Below are 27,826 nucleotides of genomic sequence, written 5' to 3'. Positions count from 1 at the left end.
TTTAAGGTACCAACATAATAAAGACATTATATTTTTACCCTCAATAAAATAATAATTTCATTATAAAAATATTTCCCCTTACCAGTGTTATCACTTTAAATAAGTTTAAATCTTCTAAAAAGTTATGAATATATACGCTTACTTATATAATTATCATGAAGTAATATCATTTAAAATTTTAAATGAACAAAATTAAGAATTGAATTCAAGTTTTTTTTTAAATTATGTAATATTAAAAAAATTATGTACAGTCCGTGCATCGCACGCGTTTTTTTCCTTTGGACCCAGTGTTACAGATTTCGGAAATCGGAACTATTCGGTTGGGGTACCGATTTACGATTTATCGGACGATTTTTAAAAAATCAGATGATTTTTAAAAAATTGGATGATTTATCGGAAATCGGTCAAATCGGACAAATTTTTTTGACCGATTTTTGAGCGATTTATCGGCGATTTTTGAAAAATCGGCCGATTTTTATAAGAGAGCATTTGGTTATAACAAGATTCAAGAAAAATGTATGATAACTCCATGGAAATAACTTTATGGGCCATCTGGGCCTAACATCACAAAACTTAGAATTTGGGTGTATCCACAGCCCAAACTCCGCAGGCCTGGATATAACCAATAAATTAATGTTTGTCCGAGCCTGTTATAGAAAAATAAAATTGTATATATATGTTCCGTATATACAATTAATTATTCATACATATACTACAGCTGAGCTGTGGAATTGTACTTGTTGGTGTGCTCCACTCGATCACTTGTCATCTTCTTCTTCATCGTTTACCTGTATGCTCCTCTCTCTCTCTCTCTCTCTCTCTCTCTCTCTCTCTCTCTCTTATATGTAATATGTTTTGATATTGTTTCTATTTTAGGAAGGTGAGTTAGTTCATATTTAATTAGGTCTAATTGAATAATATGCGCGTGTGTGTTTATTATTACGTGTGTATGTTTTTCAATTTTAGGGATGAGGTGTGTTGTATTGTTAGTTGAAACTCAATTAGAACTCGAAAACTCGAAAACCCTATCATTTCGTTATAGATAATTTTAGACAGAGATATGTTATCGTATTGACTTGAAATTTGTGTTTGAGGCTAAATTAGGTTTAAATTAAGTGATTGATTCGACGCGGAATGATGTTATTGTGAAGGTATTTATTTTTCTAAAGTAGAAACAATCTTGATTTGTATTGTTAGTTGAAACTATAATGAGAACTCTAAACTCGAAAACCCTATCATTTTTGTTAGAGATTAATTTAGACAGAGGGACGTTACTGTATTTTTGTATTTACAAGTTCCGTTTCTTGAAATTTGTGTTTGAGGCTAAATTAGGTTTAAATTAAGTTATTGATTCGACGCTTAATGACGTCATTGTGAAGGTATTAAATTTTCTAAAATAGAAACGATCTTGATTTGTATTGTTAGTTGAAACTATAATTAGAACTCTAAACTTAAGAAACCTATCATTTCTTTATAGATATATTTGGATAGAGTTACACTGTTGTATTTATGTATTTACAGGTTCGGTGACTTGAAATTTGTGTTTGAGGTTAAGTTAGTATTAATTTAGTGATTGATTCAGCACGTAATGTCATTGTGAAGATATTTATTTCTCGAAAATAGAAACGTTCTTGATTAGAGCGGAGGCGCTTGTCACATTAACATGGAGTAACTGAGACGGAAATAAAGGGACTGAAAATCAACAGGGAAGTGAGAAAAGAGTCTTCTCATCATACTTTGGAGGATTTAAAGTGGCAGGTGAGAGTTTGAGGACTTATGTCAGTTGGGTAGAAAATATAACTGTAACTTCTTATGATTCTAGGATGGCATGATCTTCATATTTTCGGGAAATCAGGTGGATAAGTTACGAGAATATAGAAAAGTTAGCAGAATTATGTACTTCACAATAAATAAATAGGCTAGTCAGTTGAATTTGTTTTTTCTGGCCAGTCCAGTGGATTTGGGTCGATCCAGCCAGGACTAGCTATGTGTTCTAACTTATTTCGAGGATACGTAGATAAATTGGGATGACTAGTAACCCGTCGAGAGAAAATGAGTGAAGTAATGGACTTCTCCTATTTTTAGGAAGAACATTATCTAAGCTCAGCCACAGATACTCATCAATCACCGGATTCACCGCAGATCTTTATTACGACGAACCGCAGATCTTTATTTACGACTAACAATCTCCAAAATATTGTTATACGGAATTCTCCGTATAACAGAAATATTTGATTTTTTAGAAACTCTTTTTAAAAGAAACAAAGTTTGAAAATTCTATTTCTTTAACTTGTTTTCTCTAAGAAATCACCAAGAAATGTATTTATTTAAAAAATTATTTTTAGGTTAAAGAAGATTAGTAAAAAGATGGAACATTTAGCTTGCCTTGAGTTGAGACGGGTCTAGAAAGACTCTGTTTTTTCGCACTTCTTTTTTCCTCGCCTCAAACGAAGTATTTATAACACAGGCTAAAAGTTAAAGTCCAAGTCCAGAAAAATATTTGCGCAATATATCTGGGCCGCGTGGTCATTAAAATCTAAAATCTCTGTACCTGGGCCTAACATCACATAACTTTGAATTGGTTTCATATTTAGTGGGCCTAGATAGAACCAAGAATGTTTGTTCTGAGCCTGTATCAAAAAATTAAAATGGTACACACACACACACATACATTTGAGCTAGGGTTTTGTACTCGGCGGCGTGCTCCACTCGATCACTTGTAATCTTCTTCTCCATCGTTTACCTGTAAGCTCTCCCTGTCTCTCTCTCTCCACACACACACATACATACACACAGATATGTGTATATATTTTGATTTTGTATCTAAATTGGGAAGGTGAATCAATTCATATTTACATAGGGCATGCGGCTAATTGAATAATATATATGTGCGTGTTTATTATGTGTGTGTATTTTTTCAATTCTAGGGATGAGGTGTGTTGTACACTCGATTAAAACTCAAAACTCGAAAGCCCTATCATTTCTTTAGAGATGAATTTGTATAGAGATTTGTTATTGTATTTATGTAGATTTAAATTTGTATTTAAGGCTAAATTATTATTTAACTGAGTGATTGATTGGACACGTTGAATGTTATTTATTAGCTTTTCTCATGTCTGAATTATTTTATGTTCATAGTTTTCTGTTATTCATTGGTTGTTTGTGTATTTTATATATATTTGCCAAGTGGATTCCTGTTATATTTCTCTGTTTTTTGGCTTAAGTAGTTCAAGTTGCAAATATTTGTGTACTCATTTTTTCGCTAAAAAATAGTGGCTGAAGGTAGTTATGTTGTGTAATTGGGAAATTTCTGATTTCTTTTCATGCTTGTTCGTTTATGTTTTGGTTTTGGGTGTAACTTAGGTGTTAATTTAGTAATCTGTTTGATGCTTTGAGTGTTTGTCATTAGCTTCTTAAGTACGAACTTTCTGGCATTAGTTCAATTACCCATGTTGAATAATATAGATGCATATCACATCCAAAAATTACTTACCAAAAATGAAACAAGTCAAAATGATGATAATGTAGATCGGTGCCCATGATGTTCGCATGACTTGTTCACACACACACACACAAATACCACAGCAAAATTGAAAGAGTCAAAACTTTAAGGAGAATATATAGAAGGAAACGCGTGTGCCAATGGTCAAAGTTTGCATCCCCGTATCAGAAGGGTTTCTGATCTGTCTATACCACTCATGGGTGGTGTATTTGTATGTAAGTATTATGCTTTTTTGTTCCAAAGATAGGGTCTCTTTTCTGCTACATCTTGTGCATCTTAACCCTGATTCATAACCTCATTTGTATTGTATAGTTCTTAAACGCGTTTTTTAAGAAAGAGTTTTTGTGATGTTCCAACATAGGCAGATTTCTCCTTAATGAGGTTCTGGCACCCTAATTTTTCTACATTCTGGTGGCAGCGTGACTATACATTAAAATCTGGACCTGGAAGGCGGAGACATAATTCTATTGGATGGTAGCAGCCTATTATACTACGTTTCATGGCTCGGAAGGGAAATCAGCAGAAGAATGGTTTAGACAGGAACTTGTCAAAACAAAAGAAGGGAGAATCTGATTCCTTGTCCTCGTTGCCTAATGCAAAGCAAAAGGGAAAGGTAAGTGATGCAAAGGTTGGTAGCAGGGAGGAACTTCGTAATGGTAAACTTTCAAATACTGAACATTTGGGGGAGCACTCAAGTAAAACTGATCGATTAGGAGATGAGAAAAAAAGCAAGCAAAAACTTGAGAAACATTTAAAAAATAAAAAAACAGGGTCAAGTGAAGGACAAGGTGTAGAGCACCCAGTGATGTCTGGATTCATGTCACAAGATACCTTTAGAAGTCCGTCTACTACTGAAGCTTCTGCTCTAAGAGAAGAAATGGGATCATCACCTATCAGCAATATTGGGTCTCATTTACGAAGTAGTTTTGGCAGCTCCCTTAGTGGATTGCGTATGGAAGATACAATGGAAAGTGTAGAGGTTCTTTATAGACGCCTAAAGACTTTGGGTTTGTCAACCTTAAAGGCATCCAAGGAGTGGTTGGAGAAGAAGAAGCCGCTGTTCATAACTATAGCGACGCATGCATTAAATGCTCGTGATTTTGTCCGAATGAAGTTTGATCGTGCATATCCTGTTGTCTTGCAATGGACTATGCATTTTGTGAACATAATGCTTCTACTGGCAATGGTATGGCTGGACTGTTGCCTTAGAGGCATTGATTCCATTCTACGCATGGGGACAACATCATTTTTGGCAGTCGTTTGGTTTAGCATGTTCTCCCTTGTCTCCATGGTTGGTTTGACAAAATTTCTTGTTATCCTGGTGAGTTTATAGTTTGTGCTCTTATTCAAACAATTCTTATCACCCTTTCAAACAACACTCCTCTTCTTCTGTGCATCTATTCTGCTTAGTTTCGTTAAACTATCATTTGTATGTACTCAAGTATACTATTAAATACTTGTTGTAACTAAAGGTTGTTGTCTATTATTTTGTTGATGATTTAGTCAGTTACTGTGTAAGTTCTCATATTCCATAAAAAATAATAGCAATACCGTCCAAACTCTGACCTGACTGTTTTTGATTATTTTGACCGGGGGGGGGGATGCGACAAATATAACTGTGACAGAACATATCAAAAGAGATCCAAGTTTAGCTCATCTGGGGGGGGGGGTGATTTTTTGCGAACTTGCAGGGATAGGAAATTGATAACATTCAGTCCATATGACAACTTTGAAAGATGAAATTTGGGGTAAGATAGTCGATTGCATGGTAAATTATTGGAAATGTCCATCCTATCCCTTGCATCGTTTTTGTAACCATAAGTAGCCATTGGCTTTAGCATCTTGATGTCTTCATATCATTGTTGTTTCTTAAATACCTCCAGCTTGTAACATATCTACTCTTAATAATTGCAATGTACATATTTATGCATGCAATCAATTTTTGTTCTTTCCAGGCTATAAGTGCTTTTACGGGAATTATGGCTGGTTTCACTATAGCTCTTATGTTAATTGCATTATTTGCAACTGTTTTGTTGTGGATGTATGGAAGCTTTTGGACTACAGCTTTTTTTGCTCTCTGTGGAGGTAAATCTTTGATCATAGTTCAGCTGTGCTTAGTATACTGTATTTGATTTAGATTTTGGCTAAGGTTGGTGATTTGGTGGTAAATTATGTGCAGGAATGGCATTCGCATTTGGCCGTGAACGAGTTGCACTGTTAATTGCCACACTGTATTCAGTATATTGTGCATGGTTCTATGTTGGATGGCTGGGTTTGCTCTTCGGTTTTAATATCTCCTTCATTTCCAGCGATGCTCTTATATTTTTCCTGAGGAAGAATATAAATAAGCGTGGAAGTCCCGACACCCCATTTGAATCAGCTGGACCAGGAAAATCTAATGAGCAGGGGAATGCTTCGTCCTCTGAATCTGGTTTTGGTCCCACAGCTGACCGTAGTTCCGGAGTCCCTTCAACAAGTGGGTCTGAATCTGATTTAACACCTGAAGAAGAAGTTGTTAGGTTACTAAATTGTGCAGATCACTATTCGGCATTGGGATTCTCCAAATTTGGAAGCATAGATGTTTCCATACTAAAGAGGGAATATAGAAAAAAGGTTTGTTGTATTTACAAGAATTTGGTTTCTTATATGTTGGTTATCTTATATTCATCTCAGATGATATCTTACAAGCTAAAGAGGTGGAAACTTGTTCCCTCAGCTGGTTTAGGATTGTCTGTTAAAATCTATTATGATAATTGCTTTTCTCAAGGGAAGTTAAAATCATTTATTCTAGGTCGTTATCATATTCAGTTTATAAAATCAAGTTCAGAGATTCTTAAAGGGAGTTCTTTTGTTTTTTGTTATTAGGCAATGATGGTCCACCCAGATAAGAATATGGGTAATGAAAAAGCTGCAGAAGCGTTTAAGAAACTTCAAAATGCATATGAGGTCGTATACATTTCCCAGTTTCCAGGTTATATTCTATTCAACATCTATAACTTTCGTGACTGATTTGTTGTATAACTATGTTATGCAGGTATTGCTTGATTCAGTTAAGCGGAAATCATATGATGATGAACTGAAGAGAGAAGAGCTGCTAAGTTACTTTCAGAGGTTTCAAAATGCACCTCAACAGGTTTATTAACTTAGAGTTATTCTAGCTTTATTTGAGGATATCAATTATCACAATTTTAGGTTAGGAACTTTATTAGTAGATGATAACAAGAACTTAAAGTGAACAGAGATTGTTTACATTTAAATATAGAAACTAGGATCGAGACAGAGTGCAGCTCCCTAATTCCTTATTATGTCTCGCCCTTTGATCAAACAAGCTGGAAATCAATATTTTCGTAAAAAGCAGATTAATTTTGTATTTATACCCAACCAAATACTTTCAAGAATTGCAAACATTTCCCATTTATTGTAGATCTTGCTTTTATAGGAAAAATTGATGCACTAAAATTGAAACTTTCAGTTCTAGATTTCTTTTCTACATATTCTCATTTACGAGGAAGGCATCTCTGCAGCATTTTCTCTCCTTCATAAAACATGATCCTTTTCGCTTCCATAGTCAAGTTGTACACTTTTTGATTTATGTTATACATTTGAAATACCAAATTAATAGTAACACGTGCATATTCTATAATATTTGTCATTGCCCATATAATACTTCAAGAGTAGTTGATGGAAAGTCCAGTCAGTTGAATGCCAATGAGGCAGTTGGAATTTTTGCCCTTACTTTAGCTCTTATGAAATACAATTAAGCTCTTTGGACAAGGAATATTTCAGAACACACAGCTATCTTGGCATTGATTGTATGATAGATGTGCAGATCTGCTCTTAAATCTCATTATCTGCTTATTGCTTTAGAAACAAATGTTGCAGGATACAGGATATAGTTTCTTTGGCTCTAGATTTGCACGTACAGACGCTGATAATGAGGATTTTTCTGGGGAATCCAGGCGTATTGTTTGCAGAAAGTGCAACAATTTTCATGTCTGGTACCATACCAAGAAATTGAAGTCTAGAGCAAGATGGTGCCAGGTTTTTCCCTCTTCCAAAATATTTCAAGTTGTTAAATGTTCATGTGATGAAACTTTGTATGCAATCTTTCTTTTCCTGCGTTTAAGGAGATAGATCTTTTAGAGGTTTTAAGGTTTCTTCTTATAAACTCTTTTGAAGGATTGCAATGAATTTCACCAAGCTAAAGATGGAGATGGGTGGGTTGAACAATTTTCGCAACCCTTCCTATTTGGTTTGATGCAGAAGGTATGTATGTGTAGATGTGTCTTAGAAATATCCATGCTTCTTGATGTATAAATACTTCTTTACATGTGGTTAATTTACAGGTAGATGCTCCTTCTGCATATATCTGCGCTGATAGCAAAATATACAATGCGACCGAATGGTATATCTGTCAGGTAATGTTATTTTCTTAAACTGTAAGGCTGAGTTTTCGAGGAAATGTGTGGGTATTGATATTAATTTTATATTGGAATGCTATCTTAAAAAAAATAGTGTGAAGGAGCCGCACCAATGTAGTGCTTTACAAAGTATTTTTCATTTCCTTCGTTTATAACATATTCAGAACTTGTACATGTAAAGAGTGAGTCATAGTCGCTATTAAACTGAATTAAGCTTAATTGCATGTATGATCATTCGATATCAGCTGATGGGATTAAAACTCTATGTAGAATAAAAAAGGATTTTGAAACAAGTTAAGGTTGAACTTTCAAGATACTTTTAATGAATGGAAATTGAAAAAGCATGTTGAATAGTTAAGAGATACAGTAATGTTTATAGGTCTCTGGGCACACACATCTATATATATTTCCATTCCCTTATGCTGGATTGTCTTTGCAGGGAATGAGATGTCCAGTCAATACTCACAAACCAAGCTTCCATGTGAATACAAGTGTTACATCAAAGCATACCGGTGCGAAAGGAATGAATAATGGGCAAAGAGGAGGTGGTATACCATCTAATATGGAGTCTATGACCGAAGAAGAATTTGTTGAGTGGTTACAGAATGCAGTGCAAGCTGGCATGTTTGACAATTTTTCTGAGGGTAATTCAGATAGTCCTAATGCACGTGCTGAGAGCGGCTTCAAAGGTGGTGCAAGCAATCCCGGGGGTGGTGGTGCCAGTAGTACTGGTGGTAAGAGAAAGAAGAAGGGAAAGAAACAATGGTGAACGCCAAGGCAATGTAAAACCACCCTTCTCAGATTAGGCCAACTTTTTCAAGTTTGACAATATGGGCATAAAGATGACCTTGTTTTGTTTTAGCATATGCAAGCCCGAGAAAATTCATTTCATCTATTTGTACCCTTGCATAAACTGAAACCCTCAAGCTGAAGCTGCATTATAAAGACCGAAGAGTCTGTATAGCGTTTGCACCCAATTGTATTGGGCACAATATTCAAATATATGAGACTATTAGAATGAATTATCAACGGTGTTATGTTCTTTATTTGTTAGCCTGTCTTCGTTGTGCGAATTTTTAGAGAGGATAAAAGGCACCTTATTAGGATAAAAAAATGTCAAAATTATTGGCAAAGATTTATGAATTTTCGTCTCAGAAGTTATGAAGCTTTGATATATGATGCTAAAAAGAAATCATGCAAGTACATTTGTCACGGCCTTAGAGTTCAACCCCTTCTAAGTCCAATGGTGCCGGTTTGTCAGGGCGTGACACTTTGCTCTAATCAGAAAATTGATCGAAGCAAGGATTCCTGATAATATACATACACATCAGTGTGCTAAACAGGTGCAAGATTAAACACTTTCCTCAATTGTCAATTTAATTTTCCAAAATGGTATCAAAATACTCGATTGCTCCTACATATCCTACCTTGCTAAATAGACACCGCACAACGGTGCTCCATGTAGCAACATTAGGAGAGATTCCTTCATCAACCATCCTGTGAAGATAAACGGAGGCTTCTTCCAAGTCATTCCTCTCACAAAATCCTTTTATAAGAGTACTATATCCAACTACATCAGTTGACAAGCCTAATGCAGTTGCAGAATTCAAAAGTTTAATTGCGGGCTCGACTTTTCCAGATTTACAGTAGGCCTCGAGTAATATATTGAGTGTGAAAGTATCAGGCTTCATTCCTCTCACCACCATTTGTCCAACAACCTTCCCAGTCTCCTCGGGTTTACCAGCACAAGAATATCCATACATGATGATGTTGTATGTCGTTAAGTTTAGCTCCATCCCACTCTTCTTCAGCCCTGCAACATGCTGAAATGCTACTGTAAAGTTGTTCGTTTTAAAGAGACCATTCACCAGCTCATTGTAAGAAGTAATGTTGGGTGCACATCCATAATATTCCATTTGATCAAACAATTTCACTGCCCAGTCTGTTTTTCCTCCTGCACACAGACCTTTAATAAGTGTATTAAATGTGACTGTACTTGGCGAACATTTCTTCATCACCATATCTTCGAAAAGGCAGTGAGATTGATCAAACAGGAAATTCTTACAAAGTACATCCAACATGGCTGTGTATGTCACAACATTAGGATGACAGCCTTGCATTATCATCTTGTTCCATGTCTCAGTTGCTCCAGTCACGTCACCAGATCTTGCAAACCAACTAATAAGAGTACTATATGTTATTACATTTGGAGCACAGTTATTTATTTCCATTAGATTTAGAAGATGTAAAGCTCCATTCATACCTCCAACGGAGCATAGACCATTTATTACTGTATTGTAAGTCACAACGTTGGGTAAAATTCCATCTCTGATCATCTTATCCCAAATGTCAAGAGCTTCATGCAATCTTCCTTTGACAAAGAACCCTTTAAGTAGAGACGTATAAGATTGAATATTTGGACTGCATCCTCCTACGAACATTTTAGCAAGAATGGCAAGAGAAAGCTCGACATTACCAGAATCAGACAACGCATTGATAATTGTCGTGTAAGTGATAACATTCGGCCAAACACCCTTGTCCACCATATCACCCAACAACTGAACAGCCTCCCCAATATTACAGTCCTTACACAGCCCATTTATCAAAGCATTATAAACTGGAAGTAATGGACTAAACTTCATGACAATCTCCTTTGCTTCTTTCACCTTACCAAGCTTACACAACGACGATACAATCGTCGTATAGCTAACATCATCAGGAGTGCATCCCTTGTTAGACATTTCAACAAGCAGCTTATAAGCCCCATCCACCCTATCATTCTTACACAAAGCCTTCAAAAGAATATTATAAGTAAACACATTCGCCTCTACCCCAATTTTCTTCATGCTACTATACAACGGATTAATCATCGTAAACCTATTTTCACTAAGCAAAGCATCCAACAAAAAATTATAAATCCTAACCGTCGGTTTACACCCAAAATCCTGCATCCTATAAAACGTCTTCAATGCTTGCTCAGAAGCCCCAACTCCCCTATAAGAATTAATCACACTAATAAACAAATCCTCGGAACATTTAACACCATCTAACTTCATTTGTTGCAAAAGATACTGAACTGAGTCCATTTCGCCCTCACGCCCTAACTTCTCTATCATCATTCGATAAGTACAAACAGTATGCTTAAACGAGCTCGAATTAGCTACAGACTTAAAGTACTCTAGTGCCAAGCTAATGTCTTTCTCACATTTCAGTCTCCTCAAAACATCAATTTCTCTAAGAACTCTCGAAGTTTTCACATTTTCGATATTATTTAGGGTTTGAGCTGAATTGAGCACAAAAGGTATAGATGGTTTGTGAACTCTTAGCAATAAAGAACATCCCTCTTTCAAATGCATATTCTTGAAAAGTATATTAACTAAAATTTCAATCACTATATAAGCAATTGGTAATCAACAATTATAAAGCAAACCCATGTGAAATTACAAGAAATCTTGAACACCCAAGTTAAGAAATAAGCAAAATCAACATATTTATCAACTGATATGCTGAAATTTTATAATGGGCTATTTCAAGATTGTATCTTTATGTAATTAAAGTTGCAAGAAGATTAAATAATCCAATATAAAATCAAACACTGGTTCATATATATATATATATAATAAATTTGAATTAGAAATACCTACAATTTTCTAGTTCTCAGAAATGAGGAAGACAGACGCAGACATAGGAATATTTAGCTAATATAGCACCGCCCTGTTTCTAAAAATTACCGATTTTTTTGATCAAAAATGTTGTTATGTTAATTTTATTCTCAGAATCCGATTAATCATTATATATTTTTTTAAATTGATGTATCAAATTGAATATATTAAATATTATCATATTTTTAAATGTATTCCATTAATATCCCGAATAATCATTCTGATTAATCACTCCAAGATATTTCTACCGACTAATTATGAATTCCGTCATTTAGAACAGCGTGTGTTTGTGATATAAAGACCATTTTTTCTTTTGAGGTGTTATTTTAGATCTTTTAGTTCTCGGAAATATGTTGAATTTGTAAGAATCACATTGTTGTTCATTATTTTCAGAATGTTTTTGAAAAGCTCGATAACATTAGATGACGATAATCTGAACATTTCAAAAGTATAAATCACAGATAAATCTATGTAGTTATCTCTGTTCATATTTATTTACTTTTAGTTATATTATTTAATGCACAGTCAAAAATTTACAAAGTATTACATTTTAAGTTTTTGATTTTTTTTAAAAAAAATACGTACTTGCATAAATTAAATCATTTCAGTAGCGATATTATATTTAATAAACTCTGGACACTGCCTAACTACTACCGAGAACCTGACATAAAATATAGAATATGCAATCATTGCTAACCAATGAGCTTCACTATTGGCAGATCTGTACGTAAACACGACTAACACGTTGTTAAAGTGCTTAATTAACTCAAAACAATTAGAGACAATCGTGTGGAAATAGGTCCTTCCACTAACTCCACTAATAGTATCCATCAGTAGCTTAGAATCAGTTTCAAAAATACATTTAGTGCATCTCCATTGCTTAACCCATGATAGCGCTTCCTTCAGACTCGGTGCTTCAGCCTCTCTTGATTGACGTTGTCCATGAGCTGTATTACACCTAAGCTCCAAGAAAACTACAATTTGCATCACGAACTACATATCCCATACTCACATACCCTTCTCATGACGCGTCTATATTGATTTTAATACATCCCGTAGGTGGCTTTGTCTACGATCTATATCCATTCTGATGAGCCATATGATTTTTATTCTCAACCTCTCTAACTCGCTTCCGGTCCATAAGCAGATTTACCGACGCATCTCTAACTCCAAACACTGATGTACTCACTCGATCCCAAACCCGCCTATTCCGATGATTTCATAATCTTCAACAAAACAGACCCACCAAAATACACTGCTCTCTTGCACTCTTATCAAAAATAGTCTGGAAAACCTGGAGCACTGACATACTTGGATCAAACTTAACTAGATCCTGCAATCTAACTGATTCCCAGACTTCTCGTGCAAAGCTGCAATTAAATAAGACATGCATTGTATCCTCAACATGCACCTGACACCATGAGCAAGCTATACCAATTTGCACATTTTTAACAATTAGTGTAGCTGCTTTGGGCAAATAATTTCGACATGTTCTTCAAAAAAAGTTTATTATCTTACTAGGTAACTTTAATGACCACAGGTTCTTCCAAAATCTAGCTTCTGCACTCCCATACCTTCACTGAATGCTACAATAACAACTTTTCACCGTAAATACTTCTTTGTCATCTAACAACCAAAATCACGAATTATTTTACGTCTCAATGGTATAAGAAATTGCTTCATCAAATTCCTATCTCTCTCATTACATATATCCTGAAATACCTCTTCATCACATTTTCTCCCTTCTTCCTCTATCAAATTTTGTACCACTGCTTGTGCTAACTCCTCAGGCATAGTTGTTGTAAGAAAACCATTATCTGGACAGGGAAGCCACGACACTTTCCATACTTTAGTACTGCTGCCATCACCAATCTGACGTCGACACCCCTGCTTAACCATATCTTGAGCTGCCATTATGCTCCTCCAAATATAACTTGGATTAGATCCTAAAGTTGCATTCAAAAAATCAGACCCCGAAAAATATCTTGCACGCATAAGCTTCGTCACAAGAGGATTTTCATTGTTCACAAGTCTCCACCCCTGCTCCGCAAGCATAATAATGTTAAAGCTTCTTAATTTCTTAAAACCCAAACCAATGTCCTTCTTACTCATACACATTTTATTCCATGATAACCACTTTATACCCCTCATTATAGCTGAATCCCCCACCAAAATGCATTCATTTTTCTTTCAGTTCCCTCAAAAATTTCTATAGGAATTAACATTAAGTTCATCCAGATTTTAGGCAACACTTGTGCAGCCGTTTTTAATAGTAAGACATTTCCCGCTTTAGACAAAATCTTCTCTCCCCATCCATGAAGCTTCTGATCAACCCGGTCTATTAAAAAAAGCAAAGACAACAATCTTCTCCTTACCAATACGCATAGGCATGCCCAGATACTTATCTGGTGACTGCACCTCCCGAACATCCAACTGCGCATAAACAATCTGCCTATTCTCCCTTGTTGTATTTGGTGAAAAAACCCGTCAATTTAGTGAGGTTTATACTCTGGCCTGATATTGTTTCATACTTTGTAAGAATATTTTTTATAACATTTACTTTAGCCGCAGTTGCTTTAAAAAAAATAGCAATCATCAGCGAAAAGAGCGGGTATGCCGGAGTCCTCTCCTTGTCTTGCGTCGCTCCACCGTACTCAACCTTGAATCGCATCCATTCAGGGCATCACCCATGTGATACAGCTGCTCCAACAGATCAGCGTTGCTGATCGAAACTGGTGGTTGGCCCCCAACGTCCGGAGTAGGGTGATCTACCGTGGTTGGAACATAGGGTTCATGGCGGCCATAACCATGTCCGGATCTTTCTTCAGAATTTTCTTCATCGTAAGAACTTCAATCATGATAATGAAATATATGTCCTCCTAGATGCAGATCTTGATTAGCCTTCCTTCTAACAATAATTTGTTGACGGAGAAATTTAGTAGCAACAAAATTCGAGATTCGTAACCGAAAATAAGATTTATGACGGTGGTTCTTAGCTGGAAAATTGAACGAGGTGTGGTGGTTGTGTTTAATGGTGTCTGAGATTGCTTAGGGTTAGTGGTGACTCCTTTGCGCTCTCAACTCCTGACCCCTTGCAATTTGCCTACGTATCCCTATTTATAGGAAATCAAGCCAACGTAGTTCTTGGGGAACAAGAAACCTAACGGGATTATATTTCTCATCCCAAGACCCAGTAGAAAATCTACTGAAAACCGTCTTCTACTAGTTTTAGGAATGTCCACCGATGAGGCCTAACCAAAAAGGCTCAAGGCTCGTCTGCGGCTTCCAGACTTGGCGGATAAGGCATCTCCCTGACTGAAGGATAACCCCCCGCTACCAGCTGTTTCTCTAGTCCGTGGACGCAGGTTTTGCAATTGTTTATCCCAAATGTTGGACACATCCCTGTCCCATGGATAAGGAGCCCCTAACAAATTACAGGATAAATGATCCCAAGTTTTTGGGTGTAAAGTGTAGGATACTCCAAAGTCTCCCACCGAGGACACCCGTTGACTACTTAGACAGAGTTCCCAAAGTACTCATCAGAATTCACCCCACATCCCCAACGAGGACACTCATTGACTACACGATGAGGTCTTCCGTCCAGGCATATCCCTGGAGGTCTCTAACCACGAACCTTATTGTGGTTGCTTATAGAAAGGAGTTCTTCAATAGAGTATCTGCATAAGATATGTTAGTAATAATAATTATTTTTCTTCTTGTAGCATCCAAAAAATTCATACAAGCAACATGTTAAACTTCCATCCTGAAATCATGTTTCCCTATTAGGGCGCGCCATTTGGGACGCCCTTAATCCCCTTAATCACATAAGGCGCGCCCTAACTCATTTGAAAATTGAGCTCTCCCTATCTTGTCGCCCTAATGTGTAGGGAGGCCTTAGTTGCCATTTTATGTGGGCGCACCCTTTTTTTTGGGAAAGAGGGCAAATACTAACTTATGGGGCATGTGTTGTCCTAATTTCATCCAATTGATCCGTTTTTGACCCGGATAATACTTATACCAAATTTTAGGCATAACAAATAATATAAGTAAATTTGAACATATTACCGATAAATGTGCGGGTGGCGAACTCCTTAATTGAGTAATTACAAGTGACAAATTAATTTCAAATAAACAAAAGCAAAGTGAAGACGCAGAAGAATGGCTCAAACTCAAATGTCAAAAGCTGATGCAGATGAAACTTACAGTCGAAGCCAGAGACCAGGAATCAGACAAGATATCTGGTTACATATCATGACTCCACATCAATCAGACTAGAAGGTTTTACAGATAGTCGGGCATTTTTTTCTTTTCTACCAATTTAACCCGAGAATTTATGAGAACGAATACTTATTTGTAAGGTTATAAGTCAATTTGTCAAAAAAAACAGAAGTAAAGCTAACAGAGCAAGGAAACAATAATCCTTAAGCTTAAGTTTTTCCAAGCATTAAACCAGAGGCAAAGTTGGAATTGACATAAATTTATTTGAACCTTGAACTCTACTTCTCTGGCACTAGATCTAATATCTAGCTTCTCTTCTGTAGTACCTTTATTTATATATAACAGAGAAACAAAATATGAACTTGAGAAGGGAGAACAAAACTAACGTACTGTTCTATTTTCTTAATGCAGAAGTAATACAAATAAATAGAAAGTGAACAACTAGAATGGCTAAAAACAAGGGCCACGTTGAAAACTTTGAAAACTAACTCTTCTAATGCAACTACACGTCTGAGACTTATTCCTTCAGTTCCTACATTGACTTCACGACACAAAAGACCAGCTGAACGATCTAACTGATGTCTGACTATTACAAATAAACAAAATAATTTATTTAAAACAATTAAACAAATAAAATAATTAAAACAAGTTTAAGATTATTTTTCCAACATTCACCCCCATAATCTTAAACTTATGAAGCACTTCTCTTCATTTTTGTGATGCACTTCTCACCACAATCTATTCATTTTGTGATACACTTCTCACCACTATCAAGTTTGATGCACTTCTCATCAAAAATAATTTTGGAGTACTTCTCTCCTGGTGCACATAATCACCCATACTTCTAAAATAAAATTTCTTTCATGTCCACTTGTGCCATGATATCTTTCTCATTATTTTCAACGCTCATGTTTCTCCTTGATTTTTGTTCCTTGCTTCTTTTTCTTTTTCCCATTTCTTCATCACGTTTTTTAATTTGGGTTGTTGGATTTTGTGGAAGAGGGATTGACTCAACTTCACTCTTAATTGCTTCCCACAAACTCATAGCTTTCAAATATGATTTCATTTTGATAGCCCATGAATTATAATGATCTCCTTTAAATAATGAAATAGAGATTGAGAAGTTGTTTGATGCCATGGAATATGAAGGATAATATATATATATATATGTGTATTTTTATAAGAGGTCTCACAAGCCCTATAACATATACCTTTGATACCAAGTGTAGTACCTTTATTTATATATAATAGAGAAATAAAATATGAACATGAGAAGGGAGAACAAAACTAGCGTACTGTTCTATTTTCATAATGCAGAAGTAATACAAATAAATGGTAAGTGAACAACTAGAGTGGCTAAAAACAAGGGCAACGTTCAAAACTAACTCTCCTAACATAACTACACGTCTAAGACCTATTCCTTCAGTTCCTACATTGACTCCACAACACAAAAGACCAGCTCAACGATCTAACTGATGCCCAACTATTACAAATAAACAAAACAGTTTATATAAAACAATTAAACAAATAAAAAAATTAAAACATGTTTAAGATTTTTTTTCCAACATCTTCCAGCTCGAGAAGCCTCGCTTCTCATCCACCAGGGCAATTGTTTCCTGCAGTACTGTCACCGAGTAGCTACAGCTTTCTTCCAAGTACTTGAACCCTTCTTATTGCATAACCACTGCAAAACATAACATGCAAAACTTAGAAACTCGATGGCGAGCTAAATAAAATACGTTAACAAGAAGAATCAACCTAAAACAGTGCACAACAACTTCAATGCTCAAAGACACTCAGATCATATGCACCCATGAATTCCATTGATTTATCAATTCAACATGAATTGATGGAGTTGATTACTATTCACGATGAATCAATTATTGTTGATTTCTATGCATCCATAAAATTCCATTAATTCATCAGTTACTATTAATCAAGTAAAAAATTACATTTTACATCATAAATTTAAAAAAAAAATATGAAAAGTTGTTTTATTCAGTGAACTCCACCAATTGATGGACATGGACAAGTTCATGGAGCAATTCATGAACTGAATTGATGGAGTAAAAATGATATAGGTGCATACTGTTTTAGTAGATTAGAATGAATAATGCTCGTGAATCAATTTTTTTTTCTCCGGTACATATGCTCTTAGTAATTAGTATATATATGCCACGAAAAGAGGAGGTTTTGTTAAGGAACTGAAGTTTATCTAAAACATGATCCTCGATAGTTGATTTAATGACCATTCTCTATTGCTCTTTCTTACCAAATAATAAAGTAAATAACTATTCTAGATTTGTAGTTGAGAATTGTTGAGCCGGGTGCGAAATTAAGTTCCTAAAGGACCAGCTTTTTTAGTTTGTCTAGGAAAATATCAAAAAAAGAAAAGAAGCTTTTTTAGTTTATCTAGGAAAATATAAAAAAAAAAGAAAAGAAAAGAAAAGAAAAGTTATTTGTTTTTCGTAAATCGTATGTATGATATGAAATGAACCATTCTCCCTCGAACAGATTTGTTTGTTTTTGTTTCACAATGGAAATAAGAAAATAAATCTAAGAGCAAGTCCAACATCTCCCTTAAACATGATCTTATCTCCAAATATAAGAAATATGACAAAAACATGCTCTTAGGGGTTCCTTATATCACTAAGATAACTCTCTTATACCTTATCTTTAAGGAATCACAAGTTATCCCTTATTTTATTTTTGTCAATTAAAAATTGAATTCTCTCTCTTCCTTTCATAGTTCATTCAAATTTATTATTATTATAATAATAAGGAATGAAAATAAGGATCATTGAAGTTCAAATTCAAAATCATATCTTAAACCACTAAAAATTAATATTTTATAATATTTATAAGTAACTTGTTAAGATACTACTGGACTTGCTCTAAGAATAATATAAAAACTAGGGAATTCGCAAGGTTTTGAAAAACCCTGAGCTATACAGTATACCATTTGTTATAGATGTTACATATCCTCGAGGATGAAACCTGTCAATCCATAACACCTTCAAATCAAATTTGTCATGTTTCTCATATTTTTCTGCCCAGGTTTTTCATAAGTCTCAACAACTGTGTCATACTTCTACCCACATTTTTATCAGAAGTCTCGACAATTGTGTCGTACTTCTGCCCACATTTTTATCAGAAGTCTCAACAATTGTATCGTACTTCTGCCCAAAAGATGATAAAATGTTTACCTTCATAACAGAACCAAAAACTATATTTAAAAGATTAAAATACTTAAAACATAACTAGTTTCATTTTCATAGCTTAAAGAAAAACTTAACCTAGTTTCCAACTGTTTTGTGAAACCATCTGACTACTGATAACTGAAATAAAACTACTCTAAAACAACAGTTCCCGCAGAATTGTAAGCAGCATCACAACATATTCTACAGAGGGGCAGCTATAGGGAAATTGACCTATGTGCGGTGGTCGTTCTTTGATTAAAGACACCGTCTCTATCTCTTGGATGGTCGCGCATCATCCTCTCCCCCAACACCAGAATCTTCCTTGCCTGATCTCTTCCTCTTCGTTGGAGACTCAACCTTTCCAGCATTGTCAGCATCCTCTTCTTCATCCTCGACGTCATCGTCTTCAAATTCGTCTTCATCGCCAGTCTCATCTGGTTCAAAGTCACTCGCCTCTTCTTCATCTTCAGCACCAGCCACAGGCTGAACAAGGTACTCAGTCCCCATATCCTCCTACAGTACATAGGAAGTTGTCAGAAAACAATTTAAGTATAGAAAAGTAATATATCCCCTGGAATAATTGTTAGAAACTTAATTTAAAAACCAAATTAAATTATATATACAAGTGAATCATCATCAGAAGCAATTTGATGTCGACCCAAAATACTAACCATAGTACATAGAATTAAATTATATGTGAACATTTTATCTCTTCTCCGCTTTCTGTCTCCTGCTGTGCAATGTTAAAAACACCAACGCAATTTTTTCAAGATTGTCACTAATTAGCTAAGTAAGTTTAAATGCAACAAATATAGACATGGTTTGAGTACGACTATAAAGCATTTTGCGAAAATTCATTTGCCAGTAAATTAACTTAATAGCAATTTTATGTTGTTACTACAACTATCAATTGGCTTTAGATAATAGTAATGCAATACAAACAGTTTCGTTGTGTACAAAAACTAAAAAGAGTCAAAATTTGTTTTATAGGCAAGCATGGACACTAACATTAAGATAACCACAAAACTATTGATAGCAACTGACAATCAAATACCAAGATAAACACCAAACAAGATCAGCTAATATAAGACAAGTGCTTTGGATAACTTGCTTACACAAACACAATAATATCGAATAAATAGCATACACGAAACAAATTGGCGAAGCTGCAAGCTCTATATGCAAGTAACCGTTAAGTACAAACTCTCGAAGCTCCAACAGCAATTTAGTAAATATGTGAAATCATTTCAGATAAACAAGATGAGCATAAGTAGACCTGCTCAAACATAATATCCATACAGAATTATAATAAACACGCAAGTAAAGAAGCAAGTAAGACATCAAATCTCAGATGTAGCTCAAACCATAAGCTAAAGCTATGTTTAATTGTTAACCTAAACAATCAAACAAAAAAATAAACCTAGCTCAAAATAAAGTATCGAAATCTATCATTGGCAAAAGAATAATTGCTGAGACATAACCTACTATCTAGTATCTATGCAACAAATACCAGTAACCAGAAGCTACTAGCAGCGATTGTGACATATATATCCAATTTAAATCCATAAAACTTCAAATTCAAATACTCACAAGTTTCAACATCAAAAAATATTGCGAAAAAAAAACTAGTAAGCAGAGAATTAAAAATATATATCCAGTTTAAATCTGTAAAGTTCTTAACACATATTATCATTTACAAGTTACAACAACAAAAATATTGCGAAAAAATAAATAGGTCTTATTATCTACAAACACCTTCAAAATCAACATATCCAAAACAAGTATTTTAAATTTAAACTAAAAAATAGTAGGAGTGACACAAAATAGATTAATTCAACCAGATCTACAAAATTATAACACAAAATCAACCGCAAATAATATCAAAAAAAATAAAACTCAAATTAGTGATAGAACACACACGTGCACATAATTAAACAACTAATACTAAAAATCTCAATTATTTCAAAATGAAACAAACATTTAAACAAATATATACATATACAAACATATATATAATTAAAGAAAAATAACAAAAAATTAAATCACCTCGTCGCTATCATCATCATCGTCTTCATCGTCGTCCTCATCTTCGTCATCGCTTTCGTCATCTACGTCTTCTTCAACCTCGACATCATCCTGACCGTCCAATTCTTTGACGTGAACATCATCCTGACCGTCTAATTCCTCAACCTCATTTTTGTGTTCTAGAACCTCCTTCTCGTTGTCACTTACAGCCATTGTAATTTACAAATTCGAGTGAAAAAAATTGTAATCGAAACTTGAAGAAAAATCGATTTTTATTCTGCGAGAGAGAGAGAAGGCTCTTCGTTCGAGAGAATAGTTCCGTTGGCGTTTAATCTCAGCCGTTGGTGAAGCGGATCGATGACGTGTATAATGATCTAACGGTTAGTATTGAAAAAGAGGGAGAAATATTGTACGTTCTTTGTTCGAGAGAAAAGAATTTTTAAAGTTTTAATTTCAGCCGTTGATGAAGCGGATCGCTGACGTGGATGAAAATCTAACCGTAAATGTGGGAGAATATAAGTGCTTTTGTTATTCGAGTTTTCTCGCTTTGTTGTTATCCTTTACGTTTTGCTAGTCACGTAACACGCACGTGAGGGCTTCTATAGTTGGATATTCTTTTTGTAATTGTTGAATTTTTGTTAAAAAATTAAATTTATTTGTAAAATAAAAAAAATTGTAATTGAAATTAAAAAAAAATTGTAGTATTCAATATTCCTTTTGTCTAAAGCCAATTGTTACCTAAGTAATTTCTAAAAAGTTAAATGTAATCAAAATATTAATCTAGTCGTGCGAGAAAAATAAGAAATTAACTGTTTATCTTTTCATATTTACGATTTTGGTTTTAACTCTCGTCGAAATTTGCTAAAGTATATATTTACTTGTTTTTTATTTGGTGTTGTGATTTTTGAACCAGATTGTAAATATATTTTAAAAATAAATGAATTTTTGAAACATAATTAAAAATGTTTTTAATGAAAATAGAAATACATGTTTTGGATGCCCACAATAGAATTCTTATTTATATCTATATATTTATATAAAGGAGGATCACGCGTGAGTGACGTGGCAGGCCTCAGCTTCCTTTTATCCGATTTCTCTCATTTTGGGCCTTTCTCAATTTTGAAAAATTCTCTTGCAAAATTAATCATCAGCTCTAGGCTTTCTGTCTTCTTCTCTATCAATTGATAATCAGTTTTAGGCTTTCATTAGTTCTAGGCTTTCTGTCTTCTTCTCTATCAATTGATAATCAGTTTTAGGCTTTCTATCTTCTATATTAAACAATTTCAACCTTTTCGTCTGCCACTAGATCAAGCGCCAGGGTTGTTTATATGTACCGCTTGCTTGATTTAACAAGGTATGTTTATACTGAGTTTCGATTTTGTAGACTTGTGTGCATAAATTGAATGATACATACATGTTATATAATATATTAGAATTTGGTTTTTGCTTCGTCTCTCTCAATTCAGATGCAAAACAACTATCTCAAGGTCAAGATGGTTACAATCTATCAGGGGCTATATAGGGTTCATTTGACGCTAACAGTTCAGGCAAGTATAGTTAATCACATAATTGCTTTATATATGTTGTATATTAAAACTGCAACCGGATATGTGATGTAATTGTGAACCTGATTACGCAAATGTAGAACCTACGAATTACAACTGCACAAGAAGTTTAGGGCTAATAAATCGCCAAAAAAAGTGGTTAACTTAAACAATGTATATGCTGCTCTTTTGCTCCTGTTTTGTATGCGATTCTCTATTATTATGGTCTTGCAATGTTAGGTTTAATATAATTTGTGCAGTGTATTTTGGCTGATTTTATATCTCGATAATATTCTCTATTATTATGGTCTTGCAATGTTAGGTTTAATATAATTTGTGCAGTGTATTTTGGCTGATTTTATATCTCGATAATATAATTGCTCAAAGTGTGTATTTGGGTGACTATGAAGATATGTAATGATGGACATTTGTAGCACAACCTTCCTTTTTTCTAAAATGGCAATTGTCTGATATTCATTGGAACACATCATAGGACAGTGTGTTGTAATATTCAGGTTTGCGTAATTTCTTACATATATTTACTGAATATTATCATGCAGTGCTATTTATTCTAATATTTTTATTTTGACTATGAATTAGTTGTATAAAATATAATATATTATATATAATAAGCAGCTTCCCGTGGCTAAATCAGTTAATTCATATTTCTTTATATTTTTTCCTGTGATGTAGGATGTATCCATTTTCTATTCATTTAAGGCATATCGTGTTGTAGTGTGTATTCATTTTCTATCGATTTAAGGCATACGATCGAACTTAAAGGGACATACGATCGAACTAAAAGGAAAGAACTGGATTGCAGACTCTGACCGGTAGTTCTATAAAGGTATGAGGCTTTTATTTGGTTAACACTATTTGACTTTTTTTGCTGCACGTATGTAGAGTAGATCTGATGTTTAATGCCTTAATACAAGATGTCCATGTTCTCATCCTCCGCCTATGTATAATCGCTACATTAATTGGGTTTTGGTGTTCATCTTTTATTTTATTAAGCGTTATTGTAAGCCACAACATATTGTTTCTATCTCTGTGTGACCTAAAGGTTGTTGCCAAGCCACTCAACATGTTTCAACCCAGGCCGTTTAGTTCTGCATGATAAGGAGTCTTACTTAGGCTTCAATTTAGAGAGATTCTTAGCATGCCCGAATCACTTTGGTTGTATTGATTCACAAGTTATGGTTTTTACTATTCCTATTAATTAATAGATTTGTTCTATAGTTAGTTTATGTTTGAATTCTGAACAAAAATGAGTTAATGACAAACTCACCCTCTGTGGTTATAAAAAGATAACAACAAATACCTTTTAATAATTAAAACGTTCTTGCCTGCTACATTTGTATTCAGATTCAAGTTTTGGATGCTGATACTTTATTTACGTAACAAGGTTTAGATTTCTTTCAAATTTAATTTAATTATATATGCTTAGACCAAACAATTGGCCTGAGCATGGATGCCTCTTTGCAGTATGACAAACTGCAAATATTTATGTTTGTATAGTACTTTATTCAGCATTGTAGAATGCATTCATTCAGTACGACTTTTTTCTAATAATTTACAAACCAATAATGGAAAGTAGGCGGCCAATTGCGAGGACACCTCTTTGCACTATGGCAAAACTGCAGAATACATGTCGGTATGTCAATTTACTCATCACTCTACATGTTATGCAACTATTTTTTGATGATTTTACGTGTAGAAAAATTACTATATACTAATATAAATTTAGTGCAACTAATCATCCAAGAACAGGGAGCTTCACTGGTAGCAGGCTTAAGTAACACACTCATTAATAAGAATTTCCCACTAAGTTCCTCAATTAGATGGGGGGTTGAGAGACATTGATATCTTATTCTTGGTTATGAGCTTGCGTTGTTGCCACCAATTCATGTTCGATTTTAGACTTTTACCATTATTTTATCTTGCCTTCGTCCTTTACTCCTGCAAGTTAAGGTTTACAATTATGTTTCCTGTTAATCTGTTGACTTTTTGTTGCTCATTGCGTTGTAATAACATTATTATTCAAGTCATTATCTGTGGCAAGAAGGGCCTGTTTCGAGTGATAATCCAGGTGCACATGCACTGGGTTCAGCTAATACAAATTCTGTTGGAACTGTGGACTTTAGTTCAGCTCAAGCTAGTGCTGGTGGTGGTGTTGGGAACTCGAAGAGATGAAAAAGATATGTAAGTCAATCAATCTTTTTATTTTAGTCCTATTTTAAAATTTTCTGCTTGGACTAATTAATTGTACGGTATAATTATCATAAATGATTTTGTTCAGCTATTTGTATATTTTGGTTTCTTAAGCTGGTCAAAGTGCTTATTAATTAGTTTGAGCATCTGATTAGTTTGTTTGGTTAATGATCCTAGGTCATTGTTGACGAAGTGTCTAATGTTGGTGACACTTTGAATATCTGATGCACAGATGTTCTTTGAGAAAATTAGCAATCAATTTATAGATAAAGGTATTATCGATATTGAATTCTGATTCTGATGATTTGACAGGTTCATGGTGTGCTGAACACAGTGGCCTGGGGAATTTTATTGCCTTTGGGGGCATTGACAGCTTGGTACTTGAAGGTATTTTTTTTTGACTAATATTGGCTTGTAGCCTTACAAATGAGTATCTGTTCTCAACAATTCTCGGGGTGAGCCAGGATCGAACCCAGGATCTGGGACGACTAAGCCCTTGACCACTTGAGCTATCCAACCGTGCTCGTACTTGAAGGTATTTAAATCAGCTGATCCAGCCTGGTTTTACCTTCACGCTTTCTGTCAATCTTCGGCCTACATCGTTGGTGTTGCTGGATGGAGCACTGGCCTCAAACTCGGCAGTGATTCACCGGGAATTACATATCACAAGCATAAAAATATTGGCATAACTTTGTTCTGTCTTGGAACTCTTCAGGTACTAAACATTCTTAACTCTAAGTCTCTCCTTGAAAAAACATTAGTTAAAACACCTATAACATGTCAGTCAATTTTTTCGTTGATAATATGGGGCAGGGCTCTATGTTGCCACTCCCAATTGGCTTTGGAAATGAATAGATAAATTGGTTGCCTTGTATGCTTTTGTCTCTTCATGATATCGTGTGTTCTTACTCTTCCGGAAGTGCATTCAAATTGGCCATGCTATGTGTTGTGTATAAAACAAGTGCATGTGATATCATTGACAAATGACCAATTATTTAGTGTTTAATTACTTGAAACTTTCCAAAGTTTGCCCCTTTCATATTTTCGGAGATAATATACTTGCATTTTTAAAGCAATCAAAGAAAGTAAAACTTAATTACATTTTTTTATTATGATCCATGTTCCAACTCAAAGAGTACCTATTATATGTATCATTTTTTTTTTATGTTTTTAATGTTTCAGGTCCTTTGCTGCTGATTAACCAAAAGGAAAAGGAAGAAATGGTCAGCTTGTGCAAGAACAAGGAGGAGGAGTTTTTTTATAAATGTTTACTTCAATAAATTATTATGATAAATTTGATGTTACATTCAAGCAATAGCAATTTCTGGTAATGATTTCTCTTTTTCACTCTTTTATGTATAATTGAAGTGAATTGTTTTACTTTCTTATACAAGAAGTGTATCAACACTAATTCTGCAAATCAAGAATATAGGGGTTCATGTGTGTTCTTTTGATTTGCAGCATACCAGATAAGAGAATCTAGACTGGCTTTGGAGGAAGCTGTCATTGGCAAAAAAGGAATGGAGTTTGTCTGAGTTTTGAGTTTTGGAGGCTTCTTTGAATTGTTGGCATGGGTAAAAAAATGTAAACTGTCTTGTTATGAGATACCTTGTATTTCATATTGAACAATTGATTATAATATCACAGCCACCACTTTGTATTACCCCAGTCGAAGTAAAATAGAGAGTTCTTCTCAATAACAGATAAAGGACTACATACCGCACGCCACACTTGCAAATAGCAACACTCCAATAGCGGCAAACTTATAAATCATTTTTTTACTCGACTTTATTGTATAATAACATAATGATAATGATAATGGCTTTATTTAATCAAACTTAACAAAAAATGATAAATAATTTTATTATTTTTCTTAACTAGAGATAAATGATACTCCCTCAATTTCTTCCAATTGTTTACATTTCTGAGAAAGTGTCTGACACGTATTTTAACTTGCATAAAAAGTATAGTTATGTAACTATTTTTACAATTTTTTTTTCTGAATAAAAGTTGAATATTTTAATTTTTATTCAGAAAAACAAAATTGTAAATTTTTTTTACAGAATTATACTTTATATGCACCTTAAAATGCGTGTCGGACACTCTCTAAAAAATATAAACTATTGAAAGGGACGGAGGGATATAAAAGAAAGTGCAAAATAAATTACTCATATTGAATAAAGCCATTTCAGTTACAATCAATATTTACAAAATTTTGAAAAATAGAGGCATGAATTATTTAGTTATTTCATTCCCAAAAAATCCAAGTTCCAATTATTGTACTCATTTTTTAAAAATATTACCCTATTAACTTAATTTTTAATTTTAACAAAATTGCTCCATTTAATTTTTTTATATTGTATATGTGATTTCACATTTTTCTAAAATATTTTTATCACAACAGCGCGATTTATTTTCACATTTTTTTAAAATGTTTTTACACAACAGCGCGAATCGCGGTTTCCGCACCTAGTTTATATAATATTGAAATATCCCAAATGGAGACCAATTTAACATCAACTACTGTGATAGCAAGTTCAAGGGGTGCTATAAATACAATAATTTTTTATTTAGGATAAAATAATTTCTTAACGATACAATATATTATTTTGATACGTGATTTCAATTTTCAACGATAAACTTTATAATTCTATCTCATTATTAAAATAAGAGTTTTTAGCACTTTGCATCCCCTATGTTTGCATATTTTTCGTTTAGGTATAATACTTTAATTTATTTCACTATGCACCTGGTAATAATATATTTAAATTACAATAAGAGGGGGAGAGAAAAAATGATAAAATTGAGATGTGTAAAAATAGAGTGAAATAAGCTTTTTATAGTTGGAAATAAAAAAATGAGGGATGAGAAATGTTTAAAAAATGAGTGAAAAAAACTTTTATTAGTAAAAATATTTTAACTTGTTATTAATGGGAAAAAATGAATTGTTCCTCGTTGTTTTATTGTTTGGGTCCCTAATTAAATATTTCGTATTTTAGGTCATTTAACTTTCAAATTTTTCTTGATTAGGTGTCTCCGTTAA

The 27,826-nt window shown here is 34.1% G+C and overlaps 4 protein-coding genes and 1 long non-coding RNA gene across 7 annotated transcripts; 3 read left to right on the top strand and 2 right to left on the bottom strand.

The window, feature by feature from the left end:
• Nucleotides 1-656: 656 nt before the first annotated feature.
• On the top strand, nucleotides 657-8,969 carry LOC141678305 (uncharacterized). 3 transcript variants are annotated; one of them, XM_074484588.1, is made up of 10 exons: nucleotides 657-790; nucleotides 3,921-4,823; nucleotides 5,458-5,587; nucleotides 5,682-6,115; nucleotides 6,368-6,448; nucleotides 6,537-6,635; nucleotides 7,385-7,543; nucleotides 7,682-7,768; nucleotides 7,849-7,920; nucleotides 8,363-8,969. In XM_074484588.1, the coding sequence occupies exons 2-10, from the start codon at nucleotides 4,002-4,004 to the stop codon at nucleotides 8,690-8,692; spliced, it is 2,214 nt and encodes a 737-aa protein (XP_074340689.1). In that variant the 5' UTR covers nucleotides 657-790; nucleotides 3,921-4,001; the 3' UTR covers nucleotides 8,693-8,969. The 3 variants fall into 3 exon arrangements, with proteins under 3 accessions (XP_074340689.1, XP_074340697.1, XP_074340705.1); XM_074484596.1 differs by lacking the exon at nucleotides 657-790 and adding an exon at nucleotides 916-2,745; XM_074484604.1 differs by lacking the exon at nucleotides 657-790 and adding an exon at nucleotides 3,187-3,717.
• Nucleotides 8,970-9,051: 82 nt separating this feature from the next.
• On the bottom strand, nucleotides 9,052-11,603 carry LOC141678322 (uncharacterized). Its single transcript, XM_074484615.1, has one exon. It carries the CDS (start codon nucleotides 11,277-11,279, stop codon nucleotides 9,300-9,302), a length of 1,980 nt encoding a protein of 659 aa, XP_074340716.1. The 5' UTR covers nucleotides 11,280-11,603; the 3' UTR covers nucleotides 9,052-9,299.
• A 7,446-nt stretch (nucleotides 11,604-19,049) lies between these two features.
• Nucleotides 19,050-21,319, bottom strand: LOC141678297 (uncharacterized). Its single transcript, XM_074484576.1, has 2 exons — nucleotides 21,050-21,319; nucleotides 19,050-19,516 (listed from the first exon to the last, which is right to left on the bottom strand). The coding sequence occupies exons 1-2, from the start codon at nucleotides 21,239-21,241 to the stop codon at nucleotides 19,274-19,276; spliced, it is 435 nt and encodes a 144-aa protein (XP_074340677.1). The 5' UTR covers nucleotides 21,242-21,319; the 3' UTR covers nucleotides 19,050-19,273.
• Nucleotides 21,320-22,090: 771 nt separating this feature from the next.
• On the top strand, nucleotides 22,091-22,920 carry LOC141678289 (uncharacterized). Its single transcript, XR_012557679.1, has 2 exons — nucleotides 22,091-22,382; nucleotides 22,495-22,920. It is a non-coding gene; the product is annotated as an uncharacterized LOC141678289 (long non-coding RNA).
• A 1,238-nt stretch (nucleotides 22,921-24,158) lies between these two features.
• Nucleotides 24,159-26,446, top strand: LOC141716739 (cytochrome b561 and DOMON domain-containing protein At5g47530-like). Its single transcript, XM_074518926.1, has 7 exons — nucleotides 24,159-24,226; nucleotides 24,618-24,744; nucleotides 24,961-24,984; nucleotides 25,096-25,170; nucleotides 25,319-25,498; nucleotides 25,966-26,030; nucleotides 26,245-26,446. The coding sequence occupies exons 1-6, from the start codon at nucleotides 24,159-24,161 to the stop codon at nucleotides 25,978-25,980; spliced, it is 489 nt and encodes a 162-aa protein (XP_074375027.1). The 3' UTR covers nucleotides 25,981-26,030; nucleotides 26,245-26,446.
• Nucleotides 26,447-27,826: the final 1,380 nt, after the last annotated feature.

Source organism: Apium graveolens, chromosome 1 (assembly GCF_009905375.1).
Source record: "Apium graveolens cultivar Ventura chromosome 1, ASM990537v1, whole genome shotgun sequence".
NCBI lineage: Eukaryota > Viridiplantae > Streptophyta > Magnoliopsida > Apiales > Apiaceae > Apium > Apium graveolens.
Note: the sequence above shows the minus strand (reverse complement) of the source record. Positions and strands in the feature narration are given on the sequence as shown.

Bases quoted from the DNA above. Each gene is read 5' to 3' on its own strand.
- LOC141678305 (XM_074484588.1), top strand. From the start codon at position 4,002: ATGGCTCGGAAGGGAAATCAGCAGAAGAATGGTTTAGACAGGAACTTG. The intron at 4,824-5,457 runs GTGAGTTTATAG...TGTTCTTTCCAG, and splicing joins CAAAATTTCTTGTTATCCTG to GCTATAAGTGCTTTTACGGG. The intron at 7,544-7,681 runs GTTTTTCCCTCT...ACTCTTTTGAAG, and splicing joins CTAGAGCAAGATGGTGCCAG to GATTGCAATGAATTTCACCA.
- LOC141678322 (XM_074484615.1), bottom strand. From the start codon at position 11,279: ATGCATTTGAAAGAGGGATGTTCTTTATTGCTAAGAGTTCACAAACCA.
- LOC141678297 (XM_074484576.1), bottom strand. From the start codon at position 21,241: ATGGCTGTAAGTGACAACGAGAAGGAGGTTCTAGAACACAAAAATGAG. The intron at 19,517-21,049 runs GTGATTTAATTT...TATGTACTGTAG, and splicing joins ATGATGATGATAGCGACGAG to GAGGATATGGGGACTGAGTA.
- LOC141716739 (XM_074518926.1), top strand. From the start codon at position 24,159: ATGGAAAGTAGGCGGCCAATTGCGAGGACACCTCTTTGCACTATGGCA. The intron at 24,227-24,617 runs GTATGTCAATTT...TTATTATTCAAG, and splicing joins AAACTGCAGAATACATGTCG to TCATTATCTGTGGCAAGAAG. The intron at 25,171-25,318 runs GTATTTTTTTTT...TCGTACTTGAAG, and splicing joins TGACAGCTTGGTACTTGAAG to GTATTTAAATCAGCTGATCC.